The 20435-nt window shown below is 49.0% G+C and overlaps 1 protein-coding gene across 2 annotated transcripts in view; it reads left to right on the forward strand.

The window, feature by feature from the left end:
* LOC126536378 (poly(A) RNA polymerase GLD2-like) overlaps positions 1–20435 on the forward strand; it is a 149676-nt gene that overhangs the window by 42377 nt on the left and 86864 nt on the right. For both annotated transcript variants that reach the window (XM_050183314.3, XM_055073131.2), the window contains 2 exons: positions 11497–11572; positions 12122–12251. In XM_050183314.3, the coding sequence (XP_050039271.2) occupies positions 11497–11572; positions 12122–12251 (206 nt within the window). The remainder of the gene's footprint in view (positions 1–11496; positions 11573–12121; positions 12252–20435) is intronic.

Here is a 20435-nt window from a genome sequence, read left to right on the forward strand (position 1 = left end):
TCCATTACAGTGGATTAAAGTATAGTGAGAAATGAGATATTTTATACGCTTGTTTCACCCTCTCTGAACAGTGGACAGTGGGCAGCAAGTCGATTACATTCAGTCAGGATTTCGCCTTTCATAGCAAGGCAAGAAGTGCTATAACTTTATGTGCTGTCTTGACATGAACTTGCATTTTGTATGGATCAGTGCATCCACAGTCGTCTCTCCGCAGTCTGCCCCTTGGGCAATACTTAACCATAGTTCTCAGGCATGTTCTGTATCTCCTCATGAACCCTCCTGTAGTGTTGTGTTTTATTACATTAAATCCACAGTGGCGCCACTAACACCACTAGCACCAACGCTGCTTACCCACCTAACAGAGGGCGTCACTGAAGTGGTTCCACACATTCGTGTACATATATCACGTCAATAAACAGCGCCGGCACTTCGTTCATTGCTGGCCCATCCGAAGGTTGCGTCGTTCCTCTCGTCTCAACATGGTGTCAGGAGCGGGATCTGTTTCAGAACGACAGAAAGCTGAGCTAGTTGGCAAGGATTCATTATGCAAAATAGAAGTGAGGCGTGCAGACAGGACACAAGAGTAGAGAAGGGGACAACACGAACGCCGACTATCACCTGAAGGGAGCACTGAGGCGAAAAAAGAAAGAAGATACAAAACTCATCTGCGCATGCTCAGGAATGGTCACACCACGTGTCAGTTGGGTACACGTGCCGGCCTAAGTGAGAGATAACTGTTAAGGCACTTAATCTCTTCCTTATGTAAAGTAATCGAAGGCTGACTCACGCATGCACTTCCACCATTATAAATATGCCATGCCTCTACCATAAGACGGGTATCTTCATTCTTATGCCTGTACAATATCGCGCATTCATCTAACTCAGTTACAATCCCGGCAATGTAGCGAAAGATTAGAAGGCGATCCACCGGTTAATGACCTTTTATGTTCCATTAACCTCTGATTGATACACCGTCCCGTTTGCCCTACGTAGAACTGGCCACAGCTAAGGGGAATTTTATAAACCACACCCATACGACAGTCAGTAAAACTGTTGTTCTTATTGTGCTTCACTGGAAAAATATCTGTTTGTTTCTTGCCTTTTACCCGCTCCTTTTTTCTCTGTACGGCAGCGCATATCTTACCTAGCTTATTGGGAGCAGTGAAAGCAACATTAACATCATATCTACTTGCAACTTTTTTAAGCCTGTGCGACACTGAATGAATATACGGAATAGCCACTACTCTTTTTTTGCTATTACTGCTTTCTGTAATCACGTCCGTCCTCTCGAAAGCGACTTCTTTAGGCGCTCAGCCACAGTGGCCACTGCTACACTAGGATAACCTGCTTCTAATAGGCGCCGGACCTGCGCATTAAAACTGGCGCTCATTTTGTGCATGCAGGATCTGGTGAGGGAAGACTTAAGGCACGACATGGCAATTCCGTTTTTTACTACTTTGGAATGCTTGGATTGAAAGTTTAGCAACGGCTTCATGTTTGTTGGCAGTACTCCCCAAGATCTTCGATCTTGGGGAGTACTGCATAATGGATCTGTTTCAAAATGAGGACGATGTCTAGGGACGACAATACTAAGGACAGCGAGCCACTTGCGGCTGCCGGCAAGGGATTCATAGTAATTGCTGCACCCCACTTGCAACCGCCCCCTCAATTTGACTTCGAGAACCCGGCGACTTGGCAAAGATGGCGTCAAAAGTTCGAGAACTACAGTTTCACTACAGGTCTTCACGCAGCAGGTGACGAAGTTCACATCAGAACACTGGTGTGCTGCATGGGAACCAGGTCATGGGATATTCTATGCTCATTGCAAGTACAGGACGAATACTACGCAAGATACAGTGTCATTGTCGGTAAGCTCAACGGGTATTTCGTACACCCTGCCAACGAGATGTATAAGAGCGCAAGGTTCCACCGACGCTTTCAACAGGCAGGTGAGACTGCTGGTGCATTCTTCATGGCCCTTGGAAACATGGTGAAGCGCTGCAACTATGCTTCACGCGTCATAGAAAAGCGATTGGTCCGCGACCGTTTTATTGTTAATCTTCGTAACACGAAGTTACTGGGCAAGCTGTGCCGCTATGAAAAACTTGCATTAGATGAAGCGCTCGTGTGTGTTCGTCAGGCGGAAGACACAGAAAAGGAAAGAGCAAATCTTTCGGTACTCTCCCAGGCAGTGATAACGCATCCCAGGCTAATAAACGTGGACACGACGAAAGTCATGCAGAACCGCCCACAGCAGCGAGAGACGCACAACGCAGTGCATGTTTCTTCTTCGCCTTGCGGATTTTGCGAACGGTCTTTTTGTCTGTGCCCAGAATGCCCCGCACGCCGCGCAACCTGCAACAAAAGCAGCAAGAAGGGACACTTCTTCATAATGAATAATAAAGTGTCCTGCATAATGAATCCTTACCAACTAGCTCAGCTTTCTGTTCTACACTTTGCAGCAGTGTGCTGTGGCAAGAAACTTTTCCTTGTGGAATTAAGTACAGTCGGTTCGAGTAGCGGAGCCCGGGTCGAGTTTGTCGACGTAAATGTTGACGGAATGCCTCTGTGCTTTAAAGTCGACAGCGGCGCAGAGGTCACAGTGGTCCCCAGTACATTTTCTGGGATTCCACCACGTCTCGAGGCACCAGAAGGGGAGCTCGCGGGACCGGCGGGGCAACCATTGGACGTGCTAGGAACGTTTGTCGCCACTCTGCAGTGGAAGCACAAGCTCGTGAAGCAGTGGCTATACGTAATTCGGTCACCTATTGGGCCACTTCTGAGGTTTCCTGCCATCCTAGAGCTGGGTGGGGTCTAATTCATGGATCCTGTGGTCGAGACCGAAAACAACCAGGCGACATCAGACCAGCTGTTTTGTGGTTTAGGCGAGCTACAGGAAGCGTACACTATGCACTTAAAACCAGATGCTGACCCTTATTCACTGCTAGTCCCAAGAAGGGTGCCCATTCTGTTACACGGTGCCATCAAGGAAGAGCTTGACAGGCTCGAAGAGGAGGGCGTGATTAGGCACATGACAAAGCCTACACCATGGTGCGCCCTGTGGTCATTGTACCGAAGACATCTGGTTCATACCGCATCTGTGTCGACCTTACAAGCAGAACCAGGTAATGTTGTGAGAGCGCCACATCTTGCCCACTGTAGATCAAGTTTTGGGACTTCTGGGTAATGCACAAGTGTTCTCGAAGCTTGACACAACATCCAGCTTTCATCAAGTAAGACTGGCAGAAGAATCTCAAGGATTAACGACATTCATCACGCTGTTTGGACGTTATTGTTACTGTCAGCTGCCATGCGGGATAACGTCCAGCCCGGAATACTTCCAGCGCCAAATGAGCTGCATTCTTGAAGGCCAAGACCGCGTCGCAAATATGATCAACGACATTTTGGTTTTTGGCCGAGACCGGGCAGAGCATGACTGCCGGCTTCAAGCAGTGCTGGGTCGTCTTAGGAACGCTGGGCTGACCCTCAGTAAGTCGAAATGCAAATTCGGTGCTACAAGCGTCAAGTTCCTTGGGGTAGTTATTAGTGGCAGTGGTATCTTGCCGGACCCAGACAAGCTTGCCACTGTCAGGCGCACTGAAATTCTGGTCGATGTCGCTGGTGTCTGCAGACTGTTGGGCATGGCCAACCACGTGGGATGGTTCTTACCACTCTTGTCAGAGGTGACGACACCCATTCGTGGATTGCTCAAAAAGAAAGGTGAGTGGGCGTGGGGACCAGCCCAGCAGGATGCGTTCGAGAAGTTGAAGGATATGACGTTGTTCAACATCTGCATGGCGAACTACCACCCACTGCACCCGACCATCATATCCACAGATTCTAATTCGTTTGGCTTGAGTGCTGTTTTGCTACAAGACTATCCGAGCGGGGAGCGTAGAGCTGTGGCCTACGCATTGCGCTCCCTCACACCAACGGAACAAAGGTGCAGCCAGATGGAAAAGGAAGGCTTGGCAGTTGCGTGGGCAGTCAAGCGGTTTGACGAGTATGTCCGTGGCCTGTACTTCACTGTTGAGACTGACCACTTACCGCTCACGTCACTGCTGGGTTCCATAGATGTCGATGCTTTACCACCAAGAATCTAATGGATTCGACTAAAGCTCATGAGGTACCAGTACAGGATTCTGTATGTTGCGGGGAAGCTGCTGACAAAGGCTGATACTCTTTCAAGAGCCCCTGTCACACCAGCATCCACCAATGAGGAAAACCAAGTGCAGTTGTATGTGAGTGAGGTTGTCAGCAGCATCAAGCAAAACACACCAGTCGGCCTTGAAGCAGTTCGTCAACACCAGTCTATGGATGGCGAGTGCATCGCCCTTGTGAAATACTGTAGACAAGGTTGGCCCTGAAAGAGCAAGGTTCCATCGAACCTCTTGAAGTATTGGAAGTACCAAGGGGAACTGGTACTTCCAAACTTGCAGTGGGCTCCAACAATGTATGATCAAGTTAACACCTGACAGAGGGTCAGAGATGCAAATGTTTTACTGTCAATGCTATGTATGCAGATCTGGTCATAGGTGTATGTTGTCCTTGTCTAATGCATGCTCTTTTGTCACACTGAAGCCACTGGGTATTGAGTCTCTTCACTCGAGCCCAGCACCGCATATTGTTTGAATGGAAAAATAGACAGTCTGTTTACTACTCTGTATCTCAAAGATGTCTTGCCACAACATTAAGTTAACTCAAACAATGGTGAAAAGTTGACCCAGCAACATCGCCTCATTGACTGCTATATAATGGCACTCTGCATAAATTACTTTTGATAGAATATCTGATGAATGAAATATTGCCTGTTTATACCATCCAAGTGCCCAATGCAGCTCAGCCAAGCACTTATCTTTAGCACACGAACTTTGCGAATGTCTTATCACATGCAGCTTGATTTTTGAATGTGCAACAGTACTGTTATGTTTGCAGTACTCTGTTCATTGCATTTTCTAATCAAAGATGCTACACCTTTGACATTTGCTGCTTCTATGAACATCTGCGCTTTCTGTTATGTATGGTATGGTATGTGGTGTTTAACCTCCGAAAGCTGCACATGGGCTATGATACACGCAGTGCACAGCTTCTTAGCTGCATTGCCAGTTGCAGTAACATCATGTGTAAGCTTAATGTAAGGCAATCTTTGGATAGTGTATGAATCAGACATGCGCCGAAGACATTTGAAAAGAATTCGCCACCATTCAGTGTTCATGGTTATCGAAACCAATTGTTTGCTCTATACTACAAGAGTGCGTCACACATTTGACCTGTGCAATTAAGATGATTACACAAGTATTAGGATGATTCTGTTCAAGGCCATATAAACAGTTTACTTAAGCATAAAATAATTGCACAATGCCCTAAAATTGTCGAACACAGCTCTTGACTTCTTGGTGACATTGGATAAGTGGAGAAAGCAACACATTGGCACTGAGGGACAGCTCAGTGGAGGGCTCTGGGGTAACTTACGCCATCTGGGGTTCTTTAACGTGCAGTGATGTCGCACAGTATTCAGCCACCTTGCGTTTCGCCTCTTTCGAAACACAGCAGCCACGGCTGGATTTGCACCCATCCTCGGACTCGGCATCCGAGTCAGCCCACAATAGCAGTGTTCATCGTTGCACAGCAGCCAGAAATAATGAAAACGAGCTGAAAATTATGTGCCTTTGGATAATGCTTGACAATAGCGGTATCTCAAAAGGATGCCCGCAAGGCCACTGGCCAGTTCTGATAGCATGCCAGCAAGCCTACACCAGTACTTCAGTGGTCCTGACCAACCACTAAAAATTACAATGAAACGTATATATATTGACTGTCCTTAATGGCAAGGATTTTATAGTGCATGGGTACACCTGAATTTAGGTTGAGTCCTCGATCAATAGCACTTCTCGCTAAAAAAAAATATTTCCGAACGGCAACACGCACAATCAATACGAAGAGACCTGGCTTTAGGGTGGCTAGTAAGGAATAGCAAGGACGTCGAAAATACTGTCTTGCATTGCTGCAACTATTTATTGTCAAGAATGGTTTTTAGCTGGTCTTGTTGGTGCATATTAACTTTTGGGTGAACTATGCGAGGAAAGGACAAGGAAGGGAAGAAAATTGAGCGCAACCTAAGAATGGTTATTGTAAGTTTCACTTCAGTTGGCAGTGAAGTTTCATGAGTAATAAAATGAACACAGCATTTAAATGAACTGTACCGTGGACTTCTGAAGAGTTAAAGGCTCAGACTCCATACACTTTGTCCATGTCTGTTGCACACCTCATAGCTTCTGCCAATGAAAGGCTCTTCAAGAACAGCAGATGCGACAGAGCTACCACATACGACGCCATTTTGAAAAGGTCACGTGACGATGATTTTTTTTTGCTTCTGTGATTGGCTGGTGGAGTAGCACAACCCCGCGTGGTCGATGTGCCTTAGTTGCCAACTGCTGTTTTGTAAGTTGTATCCTACTATAGCGTGGCTCAGAATGAGCAATTTAGTCGGGAAAATTGAACTTTGGGGCCTGAATTCGTCTGAAAAAGCAGTTGCAAAAATGCATTAGCTCTATGGGAACTCTGATGGAGCATTTATGAAGTCCAGAATATCCATAAAGCCCAAATTTTTGGAGTGCGAAAATCCGTGGGCGACTGTATTCAGTTCTTTTTGTTTGGCCACTTCCTTATTTTCTCGCAGCTTTTTTCTCTTTATCTCTTCCACTGCCACCTCATGCTTTCTTGCTCTTTGTTTATTTGCTTCTTTTTCTTCTTTTTCCTGTTTTCTTTATTAACTTATGACACATACGATAGCCTCTCCTCCAATGAAAGTCAGTATTTTGCATTAGAATCCTTGTGTATGACTTGCTATGACATGCACAAGAATGCTAACTGCCAAGCTTCAAAAACAGATGAGAATACTGTATTTTCTTGCTTATACATTGCCAAGTTTGTGTAAAAAACACCCCTAGATTGTGCGACTTTTGAAGAAAAATTGATATACCAGCTGCACCTGTATATAACATGCATCTATTTTAACTCAGTCAGCATGCTCTTTTCGTCTTCTGTAAAACACAGTGCCGCCTTGCGTTGCGTTGCATTCTCTTGGGAGGAGAGCATACATGAGTGCGATATTTTAGCATCAAAGCCTGTTGACAGAACAGCAATTTCGTACCAAATGTGGCGCGTGGCCATCGCATGAGCTCGACAACTTGTTTTTCTAACAGACAACACTTTCCTAGCAGACGACACGCCATGGCATGGCAGACCCGACATTTACCCATGTCCTCACGGATTCGCGTGCTGCAATTCGTGCTTACGAAAGCGGCAACGTATCGAAAGAGGTAGCGCATATACTACTAGCGAGCTCAAAAGAGTGCAAACGATGCCTCTCCTGGTTCCTCGCTCACATGGGGAAAGACATTCACCCGCAAAAACCCAACCTCAATGAAACGGCCCACGACCGTGCGCGAGAACTTGCCCGCCGCGACGGTCCCATGGCCTCTGAGGGGCTGGACATTCAGTTTAATGACCCGCTACTCACTTACCAAGAAATAACCTCACACTATCGAAAAGGCAGAATGAAATACCCGCTCCCGCACGACAAACTCGAACACACGCAGGCGGCTGTGTTTCGAATGCTGCAAACGGACTCGTATCCGTCACGAGGCCTACTAAGCCACTACAACTCAGAAATCCCGGCAATTTGCCCAGACTGCCCAGAACTCTATTGCTCACTCTCGCACATGCTTTGGCAATGTACCGCGTTACCAGAGGGCCCTCTCTCCAGTGAGCCCGAATGGGAAGAAGCCCTCAAAAGCCCGGACCTCAAACTCCAACTCAAGGCCGTCCAGAGGGCCCAAGAACTGGCGGAGCGTCACCACGTTCCCGTCCCGACTTGGGCGTCGCCTACCGTTTCGGCCCAAGGAGCTCCCCGCGTGCGATCTCCTACGGCTTAAACCTCCTCAGGACCTCAATAAAGTTCTTGACTGACTGACGACACGCGCTGCCAATTTGCAATCTCTATGATTGTGCCACACTCTCCCTCTCATTGTTCTCGACAAAGATTCCATGCGAAGTAGACAAATCATTTGCATGCGTCATTTTATTTATTTATTTATTTATTTTGTTTTTTATTGAGTGTTGTCCCCATATGGGTCCGGACAGGGGACTCTACAGCACTCGGTACTCCTTGTTCGCAGCACATATTGCAGTTCTTTTCTTGTTTATGACTGGCCTAACGCGTTCGAATAGGTTGGCCTTTTCTTCGAAGGGTCATGTAGCCCGACCAGAACAAGGGCCGTTGCCTTCCCGCTGGAATGCCTATAGGTGAAAAGGGATGCATGAGCTTCCTCAGAAACCGACCGTATGCCTCGTTTCGGCCTCTTGCATCAGGTTGCTGGCCCAGACGGCACATGAACGCTTTGTGGCAATCGAGAACAAAAGACATTGAAAGACCACCATACGAACCAACCATTTCGTCCGCTTCTCTTCGGCCAGTTCCACAAATGCACGACTAGACCTTTAAGTTAAAAAGAAGCTACAACCGAAATAAATGTGACTATAAAATTAATTTGCTCTCAAATACACTGTCATGTAAAAGTGCAGCAAACACTTGAAGAAATGGTGAAACCTGAAACTCAAAAAAGCCCGCCAAATTACCGAAACTTGAAGGCCACTTAAACGCGCTGGTAACGGGTGCTTTCCCTTGCTTCTACCTGCGACAGCAAACATTGGAACAGTTCGAGATAATACAATGCCGCAGAAAACCATTTTGCGCGAGTCATCTAAAGCTGTCGGAGAAGGCAGAGCGGCGCGCGATAATCCCCCCAAAGGGGGGGGGGGGGGAATGAAAGCGAAGCGTGGCGGACGCGCGTGCCAGCCCAGCCGCAGCCGCTTGGTAAAGCAATAGCCCAGATGCGACGGAGCAGATAAAATGACGCCCAGTGGACGTTTAGTCTATGAGCACCATAACCACGTCAGCTACATGTCAGGCCAGCAGATATGATGGAACGAGTATGCGCACCGCTGCTCTAGCGGCCCTCTCAACAGCAGGCACCGCGTCAGTAGACAGCGCGTCGATGCAGTTTGGCACGCGCTCCCGTGGTCCGTATACTTTTGCTCACGGGTGTACGTCGACGTCGAGCGCAATACCTGGGATGCCATCCTGCCGTATCTAACATTCGCTTACAACACGGCGGTGCAAGAAACAACACATGTCACGCAGTTTAAGCTGGTTTACGGCAGGAACCCGATGACGACGCTCGACGCCATGCTGCCGCACGTCACTGACGAAGAGAATCTTGACGTCGCTACCTATCTCCAGCGCGTCGAAGAAGCCCGACAGGTCGCCCCCCCCTACGGATCAAAAACCAGCAGTGTACCGGCAGCTGACACTACAACCTCCGACGACGCTTTGTCAAGTCCCAGCCCGGCGACCGTGTTTGGGTTTGGACCCCGATACGCAGACGAGCACTGAGTGAGAAACTATTGCGATGCTATTTCGGACCCTACAAGGTCATTCGACGTCTTGGCGCACTGAACTGTGAGGTCGTGCCAGACGGCATTTTGCATTCACAGCGCCGCCACGCAGGATCTGAAGTGGTCTATGTGGTGCGTCTTAAACCATTTTACGGACGCTGACGAAGTTCCTTATTTTGTTGTTCTCTTTGCTACGGGTGTTTTTCTTCATTACTTTCGTTTGCAGCATCGGGTGTATGCTTTTTAAGAGAGGGGTATTGACGCATGTACTTGTTTGTCTTTATTGGGCGACACATTTCACCGCCTAATAAATGTTGTTGCACAGCGCAGGATGCGCCTGCATGTATAGGAAGTTTCTGGAATGTTATTGATGCTTCCATCTGCTGTCTGTGACCGAACCTTCTGTAATCTGATTGCATGTGTGCGCAACGCAAATAATGTAGAACTTTGTGGAAGGCACGCGGGTCCCAGCGATTACTCTGGAAGATTCGACGATTGATGTATAAAAGCCGACGCGCTTGACCTGCTGATCAGATTTTCGCCGATCGCCGACTGTGTTCGCCGCTGTCGCCGTTCTTGGAGTGTAGCCTGTTTTTGAGAGCACAAGTTCGCCCAATAAGATGCTAGTTTCATCTTTCCCAGTTTGGCTGCTTTCTTCACCATCACTACCACGTGACAATATCGCTAAGCATTGATGTTCTACATTGAAAAGAAAAAGAGATTTATTGCTAAACATTCATTGTTTTGCCTATTTTTATGATATAAAGTTCTAATTGCTTTATATGCAATATCTCTCCATAGAAAGGTTGTATGAAATTTCATTTAAAGCCACAGCAAACTGCAGTTTGTTATGTTAAATAGTTTCGCTGTTAATTGCGGGGACCCTTTTGAACCCCTATCTCGTGTTCACACGCTACTTGGGCCATTCCCCCACTCGACGCGGAGCCTGCTGCTTGTGCACGCGGCTGACGTTACGCCATGCGCCGCGCGTAGAAACAGTACCTAAGGAGCGGGCCCCTCTTGCTACCTCTTCGGCTTCTCTCTCCTTCAGCATCCGTGGTACCCGGGGGCCTTCACCCGACACATTGACTTTTGGTGCTCTTTGCTGTCGGACGTGCCACTTGGTCGCACGCCCCTCTGAGCAAGGCAGCCCTTCTCTGTGTGGCAAACCTGCTCGGAAGAGCCGATGTGGCCGAGCACACTAGCTGGGAGCTTTCACCCACAGTCTGCAACTGCCACCCTAGTGCTGTGCTCCTGTATTGTACGCACATTTTGTACATACCAGAAATAAACCCCCATTCGTTTGTGCCACGGCTGGAGTCGTCTCTACACCTTGCTGGTGAGCCAGCGAACCCGCCGGGGTGCCCCTTTGCGAGCGCTGTGGAGTGGGGACAAGCTACATGTCTCCTTAGATCTTAGCTAGCTGTGTGTGGAGAGGTTTGCCTGAACACCCACAAAATGCAGTACAGTGGTGGCTAGTACAGCAAAAAGGCTGTTTTTGCCTCGTTATGTTTTGATTGCCATTGGGCAACGCTTCATGCTGGGCAATACTGCTACGTGTCATTCGACAGTACAGAGAGTAATGCATTGTGGCTTACATCTGCCTAACACGTGCAGAAATCAGTGTGTTCGCATACATTGTCTAAAATGCAAAGCGTGTGCCACAGGAGTGGCATCGCCACCTTAACACACATTACAAACTATCTATTTTCTTGGAAGTGTTTTGCTTAGGAAGCTTGGAAATGCTGACATTGCTGTCACATTTAACGAATGTAATAGAAATAGCCTATTCAACTACAGATCTGTTTTAAAGTGTACTTAGAAAATGTTTGCACTCACATGACTTTGAAGTATGGTGTTATAACCAATATGCCACAGCCGCTTTGTGCAGTCGAACACGTAATACTTGCTTAGGTCCAGCCTACGTTGTCTGGAATGGGCAAAATGAATAGCTTCATGAAACAAATCCTTCCCTGCCGTACGTGCCAGCATGTCCAGGGCAAATCTTGCACTGACAGATCATGGTGTTGTATGCAGGCGCAGGTGGGATGACCAGGAGGAGGAAAGGCCCCAAGTGAAGCGGCGCCTCCCTGGAGCAGACCGGCAGAGCCAGGTAGGAACCAATACGCTGCACAACACATTCAAATTGCTGCTTGAAATCAATCGCGGTCTATATTTGCTTGGCCAAGTTGGCTGCCAGCAAGCAGTGGTTAATTGGAAGCTTTCTAGCTCGAGACAGTTACTAGGCTACGTTGTTGCCTTTTACCTTGTGCTTTCAAAGCTGCCCTGCATCACATCACCAAAGTGTTGCGTCCACATTTGGTGCTCAAGATGTGACAGACACGCAACAAATCCGCAGTTACAGTGTGACTACAGCATGATAGGTTGGCAGAGTGCTAAATGTGTCAAATGGTCTTGCCCCAGGAAAGCACGGAGATCTGCACCATACTGCACTCGGAATAGTCAGCTTCCTTCCCGCGCCTTGATTGTATACAATCATTTGTGCAGGTGTCGGCAAAGTCTAAAGGGCAAAAGACTATTCTGGACGTTCTGCCATTTTTCATGAAAACACGGGTTGCATACCATTTTTTGTATGGGACACCAAGTGGCCACTTGAAGTGTATGTGTAACTACTCATTACAGCATCTCTATGTACATGCAGGATGAATGGGCGTCAGTGTCTGCAGCCCTGTGGGCCCACTACGAAGTGTACCAGCATACCGAGGAGCTGCTGAAACGAAAACTAGAACTGCGCGAGCGCCTGCATGGAAAGCTACGCACCCTTTTTCCATGTGAGTATTACCAACTGGTTGGTGCACGTCTCTTCTTTGCAAGAGAATGCCTGGAGAAAAGCTCACACCACTCAGCTTTTGAAAATGAAAACCATCCTCGCTCGAACCTCTTTATAATGAAATAGTAAATGTAATGAAGTAAATGAAATTGTTGTGTCGGCAGCGGCAGGCAAGCGGGGGGCCCCGACGGGCGAACGCGCGGCTAGCGCCGGCGCAGTGAAGGAGACACGGAGCTAACTGCTCCCGATGAAAACCGGAACGAAGACCGACCGACCCGCGGCCGTTTATTACTTATAAAGGCTTTACACGCTAGATGACACCTCCCGATTGGTCCAAGCTTGTCACATGACAGAAGGGGGGTGCGCCATCTAGCTAAACAACTACAAAACATACATGTACGATGACACAGAGATCTGACAGGGGGCGACACTATACTACATCATCCCCCCCTGGAAACAAAGTAAGCATACAGTGAAACGCGCACACATGACGCGCACTTAAGTCCAAGGACAAATTCAGTTCGTTCCCCCCACGTTCACACACGCGCACCAGTCGCACACAAAGCACGCACTGAAGTCCACAACAATTTCAGTCCGTCCCGGCCCAAGTTCACATACACGTGCACCAGTCTTGGGCACCAAAACACAGGCAGTCAGTAAGTCTGACAAAGAACACGGCACAAAACTCACTGCACCGCAACAAGGAGCACATTTTATACCTGTGTTAATGAAACATGTGGACTGTCTCCTAAATGTCACGAGGCTCCTAGCCGTGGCATTTCGAAGACGGAAATACGCTCACACTACAGAGACAAAATCGTCGAGCCACGGAGGCCGTTTTCTGTCACGATGAGGACGCGTGCGTACCTCAGGAGAACTTTGGGGGTTGCGACTCGTTTCGGTCGACTTTAAAGACCCAGTCGTCCCACAACTATTTACCTCCCCCTGGTTGGAAAACTGAATGTGGTTGTCGCTCAAAGCTGGAGAGGGTTGCCCAGGAAGCTCCTCTCGACGTCCCAACAAGTCCTGGGAGGCTACCAATTCCCCAACGGAATCAGAGACGACTGCTGACTGTGTAGACTCGGAAGTGATACAGTCAGACGCACAACTTAACTGAAGCTTATGACTATGAGAAGACGCTGTCACTACAGACAAGTCATCGGAATGACTACCAAAGTTTGAATACGAGTACAAAAAGTCCCTATTACTTGTACACAATGTACTACCTGCTGGAACCTTCATCACTACGGTTAACTTGGACACATGCCACGTTTGCCCATCACTGAGTAGAAAAGTAGATGGTCCTATCTGGGCCTTGACTTTACGAGGTTTACTGTACTTAAAAAATCCTTTGCAGTTAAATCTTATTCTGACGGTGTCTCCCACCTTGATACGAGTTGCCTGAGCACCTCTACGTTTGTCTACGTACTGTTTTGTCTGAGACTGTTTCAGCAAAACCCTTTCTTGAACTTGAGACACCAGACTGTCCTGTTCCCGTAGATCTACACAGAGCCGCATGGTTCCATCCTTCTTGCGCACCACCACGAGTGGAGACACCCACTCAGTAGCGTCGACGTGCTCGATGACGTCGCAGTCCTCGAGACGTCGCAATTCATGTGTGACCTGGTCACGGAGAGCCAGGGGTAGTCAGCGCAACTTTGAAGATACTGGTTTCGCATCTTGCTGCCGATGAATTCGGTGCACAACGTTGTTGACGAGACCCAACTCGTCACTGGAAAGGTGATAAAAATCCGGAGGCACACCTGTGGGGCTCTGTACTGAAGGAAGCGATGGTAGACGACCTGTCAGCGACGTACCGTCGATCTGTATGCCCAAGCGTTGGATGGCGTCTAAACCCAGCAGTGATGTTCCTGTAGTCGTTACGTGGAACGTGACGGAGCATGACCTTTGGAAAAACTGGACAGTGGCTTGAAACAGGCCTTGAATGTCGATGCATTGCTTGGAGAAATTTTTCAAGTCCACTGTTTGTGACAGTCTGTGCTGTCGACCAAAGTGCTTTCCAAAATCTTCGACCGTCATCATTGAGACAGACGCTCCCGTATCCACCGGCAGTCGCATGGAGACGCCGTTCACTACGACCGGGACTTTTAAATCCTTTTTAGTTTCCAAAGTGCTCACCGTCAAGACAGACGCGGACGGCTGTCCTGCGGAAGTTGACGACCGCGTCTCTGCGGAAGAGACGTGCTGAACAGTACGGGTTTTTCGGCATACTGATGCAAAATGGCCCAACGTGTGGCAGGCGTTGCACCGCGGTTCCTTGCTGGACAATTCCTGTACGTTGCAATATGCTTCGTGCTGCCACACCGATCGCATGCACCACGGTTCCCGGAGGAGCCATGTGCGAAATGTCGGTCGTCTCGGTGACTCCTCGGAAGAAGTCGGTCGTCTCGGCGACTCCTCGGAAGAAGTCGGTCGTCTCGGCGGCTCCTCGGAAGAAGTCGGTCGTCTCGGTGGCTTCTCGGAAGAAGTCGGTCGCCTTGGCGGCTTCTCGGAAGAATTCGGTCGTCTTGGCGGCTTCTCGGAAGAAGTCGGCCATCTTCATGGCCTCCCGGACTACGTCGGCCATCTTGGCGGCTCCCCGGAAGAAGTCGGCCATCTTGGCGGCTCCCCGGAAGAAGTCGGCCATCTTGGCCCGTCAACGGAACGCCAAATTGAGATGCCTCAATTCTTTGAACATTTTCGGAGCAGAACGCGCGGTTCGCTCGATGCAAGGCTTCTAACGAGCGTCCAATTTCTTCTGCCTTCTCCAGGGACAGGGTTTCGCCATGAGCCAGCAACTTTTCGCGAACGCAGACGTTCGCTACCCCATGTATAATTTGGTCTCGGACGTGCTCGTTGTAGGCTGTGCCGAAGTTGCACTGTACCGCCTTCTCCTTCAATGCGGTCACGAATTCCAGGAATCCTTCTCCCTCGAACTGCTTTTGACTGGTGAATTCGTGCCTTTCCGCCAGGACATTTGTTGACTCGGCGAACAGCCGGTCAAGCCGCTGCAAGAGTCTCGGAAACTCTGACACTGGCGGGACCGCATCACTTGACGTGGACGCTGCGCCGGTCGACTGCCTTGCTGCTTCGCTTGAAGCTGACGCTGCGCTGGTTAACTGCCTTGCTGCTTCCTGCTCCTCGTCTGCAAAGTACTTCCGTTGTCCCTCAGGCCCGAGAGCGCTGACGAGCGCGGACGCTCGGCGCGCGTCCGTCCAGTCGCCACCGCCGGCCGCTTCGAGGTGGGCCTGAAAAATTTTTTTCCATCGATGCCATGGAATTAACGGTGGCCCGGGCAATTCCAGAAAAACGGGAACGTTCGCCGTGAAAGACGCCATGCCCGGTAGCGTGCAGGAGACAGTGCAGAAAACAAGCCGGAGCTCGCAGCAGGAATGGGGCAAGGAAGAACAAAGGGGCGAGAAGGCCTAGGCTCGGAAGCCTCGCGACGCCAAGTGCGTCGGCGGCGTTTGCTTGCCGTGCGGACACGGGAAGGGTCGCTTCACTTACGAAGCTCGTTGGTTTCCCGGGGCTTCGGTCGGAACCGTTGCGGGAATCCCATCCTCGTCGCCAAAAGATGTTGTGTCGGCAGCGGCAGGCAAGCGGGGGGCCCCGACGGGCGAACGCGCGGCTAGCGCCGGCGCAGTGAAGGAGACACGGAGCTAACTGCTCCCGATGAAAACCGGAACGAAGACCGACCGACCCGCGGCCGTTTATTACTTATAAAGGCTTTACACGCTAGATGACACCTCCCGATTGGTCCAAGCTTGTCACATGACAGAAGGGGGGTGCGCCATCTAGCTAAACAACTACAAAACATACATGTACGATGACACAGAGATCTGACAGGGGGCGACACTATACTACAGAAATCATCCTTGAAATACCTATAGAGATCCATGTATTCCCCTCACCAAGCCACACAGCAAATTTCGGTTACCGTATTTACTCGCATAATGATCGCACTCGCGTAATTATCGCACCCCTGAATTTTGTCGTCAGAATTTGATTTTTTAAAATTTCCCACGTAATGATCGCACCCCGAACTTACCGCAGCGATATGTCGTGTGCCAAGTCTAGCTAATAATGATCGCGCTTACCATCTGTCGAATGCTACGTGAACAACTCTTCAAGACAAACCAAGCGTTCTGCACGCACCAACCATTCTTAAGCAGATGCACAATTTCATTCCTTTCATCGCTTTCCCCACTTCCATGACAAAAAAAAAAAAAAAAGCTGCAACCAAACTTTCCTTTATTATGTGTAGGCTTTATAATGGTTGTGGTCAACAACAACAAAAAAAGTGCCTTTCGATTCTTCTCGTCTGCACTCGTGGGCACGAAACAAACCGCGAGCGGCAACGATAGCAGCCACATTTACACTGATATGTTAAAGTGTACCCTATTCATACGCGATCGCTTGTAACACAGCTAAGATATTCGCCCACCCTTAGCGGAAACGTGCCGTATTAGGATAGCAGTGAAGACAAATGCCGCAGTTTCCGCAGCATGACCGGCATGTGTTTCTGTCACAGGCAGCTAAGTGCGCTCATTTGTTTCTGTCCCCTCATGGCTACGTTATTGCCGCAAACTTGCCGATATTAGCGATATTATTCATTACTGATATGGAAGAAACTGTTTCAATGCACGTAATGTACTCATGAGGGAAAAGAAATCGCGTTCGGCGCATTCGACTTGCTCCGCCATCCGCCACTTTTGTTTTGGTGTTCCGCAGTGCATACAGCTGTTGTCATCCCCCAGCAAATGCGGGATGAAAAAAATTTTTTTTTCAGGAAATTTAACCCGCGTATGATTGCACCCCTGAATTTGCGTCAATTTCTTTATAAAAAAGTGCGATCATTATGCGAGTAAATACGGTATATGCTGGAAGTTGTTACGTGCCCTCTAGGGAGTGTTCAGCCGCAAGAACTTTTCAAATTGGTTCATTAAGCTGGAGGATCGCGTGACGCACACGTCATGGGCCCCGCCTTCATTTCTTTTTGTCTCACTTTCTTGCTGCGTGGTGCACTTCTGCTGACGGCGTCGCGCATGAGCTGTTGTTTGGGTCATTTTGCGCAGCACACGATTTTGCCTGCTGTGCACAAGAACACCTGACTAGCTGTATAAGTCAGTGCTACACAAATACTGAGGCAGACACAAGCGGATCACAGAGCATGATAGCGCTCTGGAACATGGTAGAAAATGACAGTTTTGTTGTCTGTGCGCGTGACTGTACAACTTGGGAAGAAGCAGACAATACGGAAGTATATCTCCCTTGTTGTGGTCTGAAGAAAACAAAAACGCAGACATTCGGTTTGTTTGTGTTTTATTATTTCTCTAAACTTTAATTGGTCTGTTGAAGCAACAGATTACCCAAACAACAGATGTTGCCTTGAATAATTCTCGGAATCACGTGCCACTATGAACAACGTCACAGCACTGCCATGTACATAGGTGCACTTGTGCAATATGCGTCGACTTTCCGGCAGGGAGTGCGACACCCACAAGAAGGGCAAGCTGCATTTGGTTTGAAATTTCAGCTCTTATTGTGGTGCATAGTGAAGTTATACTTCGCAGACACTATCGTTAGCACTCATTGTATGCACGGCACTTGTCAACTCAAAATGGTCAGACCTGATGAGCTCTTTAAAGGTGGACACGGGTTCTAGAGACAAAAAAATCACGAAAAAAGTCAATATTGTTACATAGGAAGACGCAGACGAAAAGCTATATACAAGTATATTTACAAGGGAATATGCCGCACTTGGCCAAGAGGCAACAGCCGGCGCTAGCCTCCCAACGTTGTCATCGTCTTCTCACTGCTCGCCTTTTCGTCATTGGAAATACTGTTCCGTAGCACTACCCCCGGCGGCAAAAGTGCCGTCTCGGAACACCTAAAGATCGGACTCGGAAGCAGTGTAGTAGGCCTTGAGCCTACTGACGTGCACGACATCACTAGATGCCACAGTGGAGGACGAGGTTGAACTCACAGGAGCAATTTCGTACGTCACAGGCGTCACCTGGCGCAGCACGCGATAGGGCCCTGCGTATCGTGAAAGGAGCTTTTCTGAAAGTCCGACGTGACGAGAGGGCGACCACAGGAGCACGAGCGCACCAGGTCAAAACTACGTCACGGTGGCGGGCATTGTACTGACGCTGCTGAGTGGTTTGCGAGGCCGTCAGTCGAGCACGGGCAAGCTGGCGTGCATGGTCGGCGAGGGCGATGGCATCGCGGGCATACTCGCTGTTGAGATTGCAGCAGGAGGAAGTGCCATCAAGGAACAAGGTCGGTTCGCGACCATACAGCAGATAAAATGGAGGAAATCCGGCGGTTTCGTGCCGAGAAGAATTATAGGCAAATGTGACGTAAGGAAGGGCAATGTCCCAGTCGTGGTGGTCCTTGGAAACGTACTTAGACAGCATATCAGTAAGAATACGGTTTAACCGCGCTGTCAGGCCATTGGTTTGGGATGGTATGAGGTAGTCAGCTTGTGTTGAGTGGAGCAGGAACTCATAATGTTGGTGATAACTTTCGAGAGGAAGTTACGACCATAGTCAGTAAGCAGCTGTCGCGGGGCGCCGTGAAGTAATATAATGTCACGCAAGAGAAAGTCTGAGACGTCAGTGGCGCAACTGGTAGGGAGAGCCTGGGTGACAGCGTATAGGGTGGCGTAATCAGTTGCGAAGGCTACCCATTTGTTCCCAGAAAATGATGTGGGAAAGGGACCGAGGAGGTCTAATCCAACACAAAAGAACAGTACCACAGGGATGGTGATCGGCTGGAGATGACCGGCAGGTAGCATCTGAGGTGTTTTCCGACGCTGGCAGGGATCACAGGCAGCAACATAGTGTCGGACGGAGCTAGCGAGACCAGGCCAATAGAAGCGGTGGCGGACGTGGTCGTACATGCAGGTTGCCCCAAGATGTCCTGCAGTGGGTGCGTCATGCATCTGAAAGAGCACAGTCTGTCGTAGATGTTTTGGCACGACAAGAAGAAGATCAGATCCGTCAGGGAGGAAGTTCCTTCGGTACAGAATGCCACCCCGGAGGACATATCGGCGAACGGATGCGTCGGTAGGTGTAGAGCGCAGACGCTCGATGAGTGCTCGCAGCGGTAGGTCTCGGTACTGCTCATCGGCGATGTTAGCGAAGGCAGACAGAGAGAAAATGCCGTTGGCGGTACCACTGTCGGCATCATCAGGCTCGTCTACCGGGTAGCGAGACAGGCAGTCAGTGTCCTTGTGTAGTCGTCCAGATTTGTAGGTGACAGTATACGAATATTCTTGGAGGCGTAAGGCCCAGCGACCAAGTCTTCCTGTAGGATGTTTCAGTGACCATAACCAGCAAAGCGTGTGATGGTCTGTGACAACGGAAAAGGGTCGGCTATATACCGTATTAACTCGCATAATGGGCGCACTCGCGTAATGATCGCACCCCTGAATTTTGTCGACAAAATTAGATTTTTTTATTTCCCGTGTAATGATCGCACCCCGAACTTGCAGCAGCGATATGTCGTGTGCCAAGTCTAGCTAATATTGATCGCGCTTACCCTGTGTCTAATGCTATGCGAACGACTCTTCAAGACAAACCAAGCGGTCTGCATGCACCAAACATTCTTAAGTGGATGCCTCATTTCATTACTTTCATCACTTTCCGCACTTCCATGACTAAACAAAAGCTGCAACCAAACTTGCCTTTATTATGTGTAGGCTTTATAATGGTTGTGGTCAACAACAAAAAAGGCTCCTTTCGATTCTTCTCATCTGCACTCGTGAGCATGCAACAAATCGCTAGCGGCAACGATAGTAGCCACGTTTACAGGGATACATTAGAAGTGTACCCTATTCATATGCCGACGCTTGTAACACAGCTAAGATATTCACCCACCCTTAGAGGAAACGTGCCGTATTAGGATAGTAGTGAAGGCAGATGCCGCAGTTTCCGCAGCATGCCGGCCCTGTGTTTCTATGTCACTGGCAGCTAAGCGCGCCCATCTGTTTCTGTCCCCTCACAGTGGACATGGCTACGTTATTGCCGCAAACTTGCCGATATTAACGATATTATTCATTACTGATACGGTAGAAACTGTTTCAATGTACGTAATGTACTCATGAGAAGAAAAAAAATATCGGGTTCGGTGCATTCGGCTTGCTCCGCCGGCCGCCATTCTTGTTTTGGTGTCCCGCAGC

Source organism: Dermacentor andersoni, chromosome 3 (assembly GCF_023375885.2).
Source record: "Dermacentor andersoni chromosome 3, qqDerAnde1_hic_scaffold, whole genome shotgun sequence".
Lineage (NCBI taxonomy): Eukaryota > Metazoa > Arthropoda > Arachnida > Ixodida > Ixodidae > Dermacentor > Dermacentor andersoni.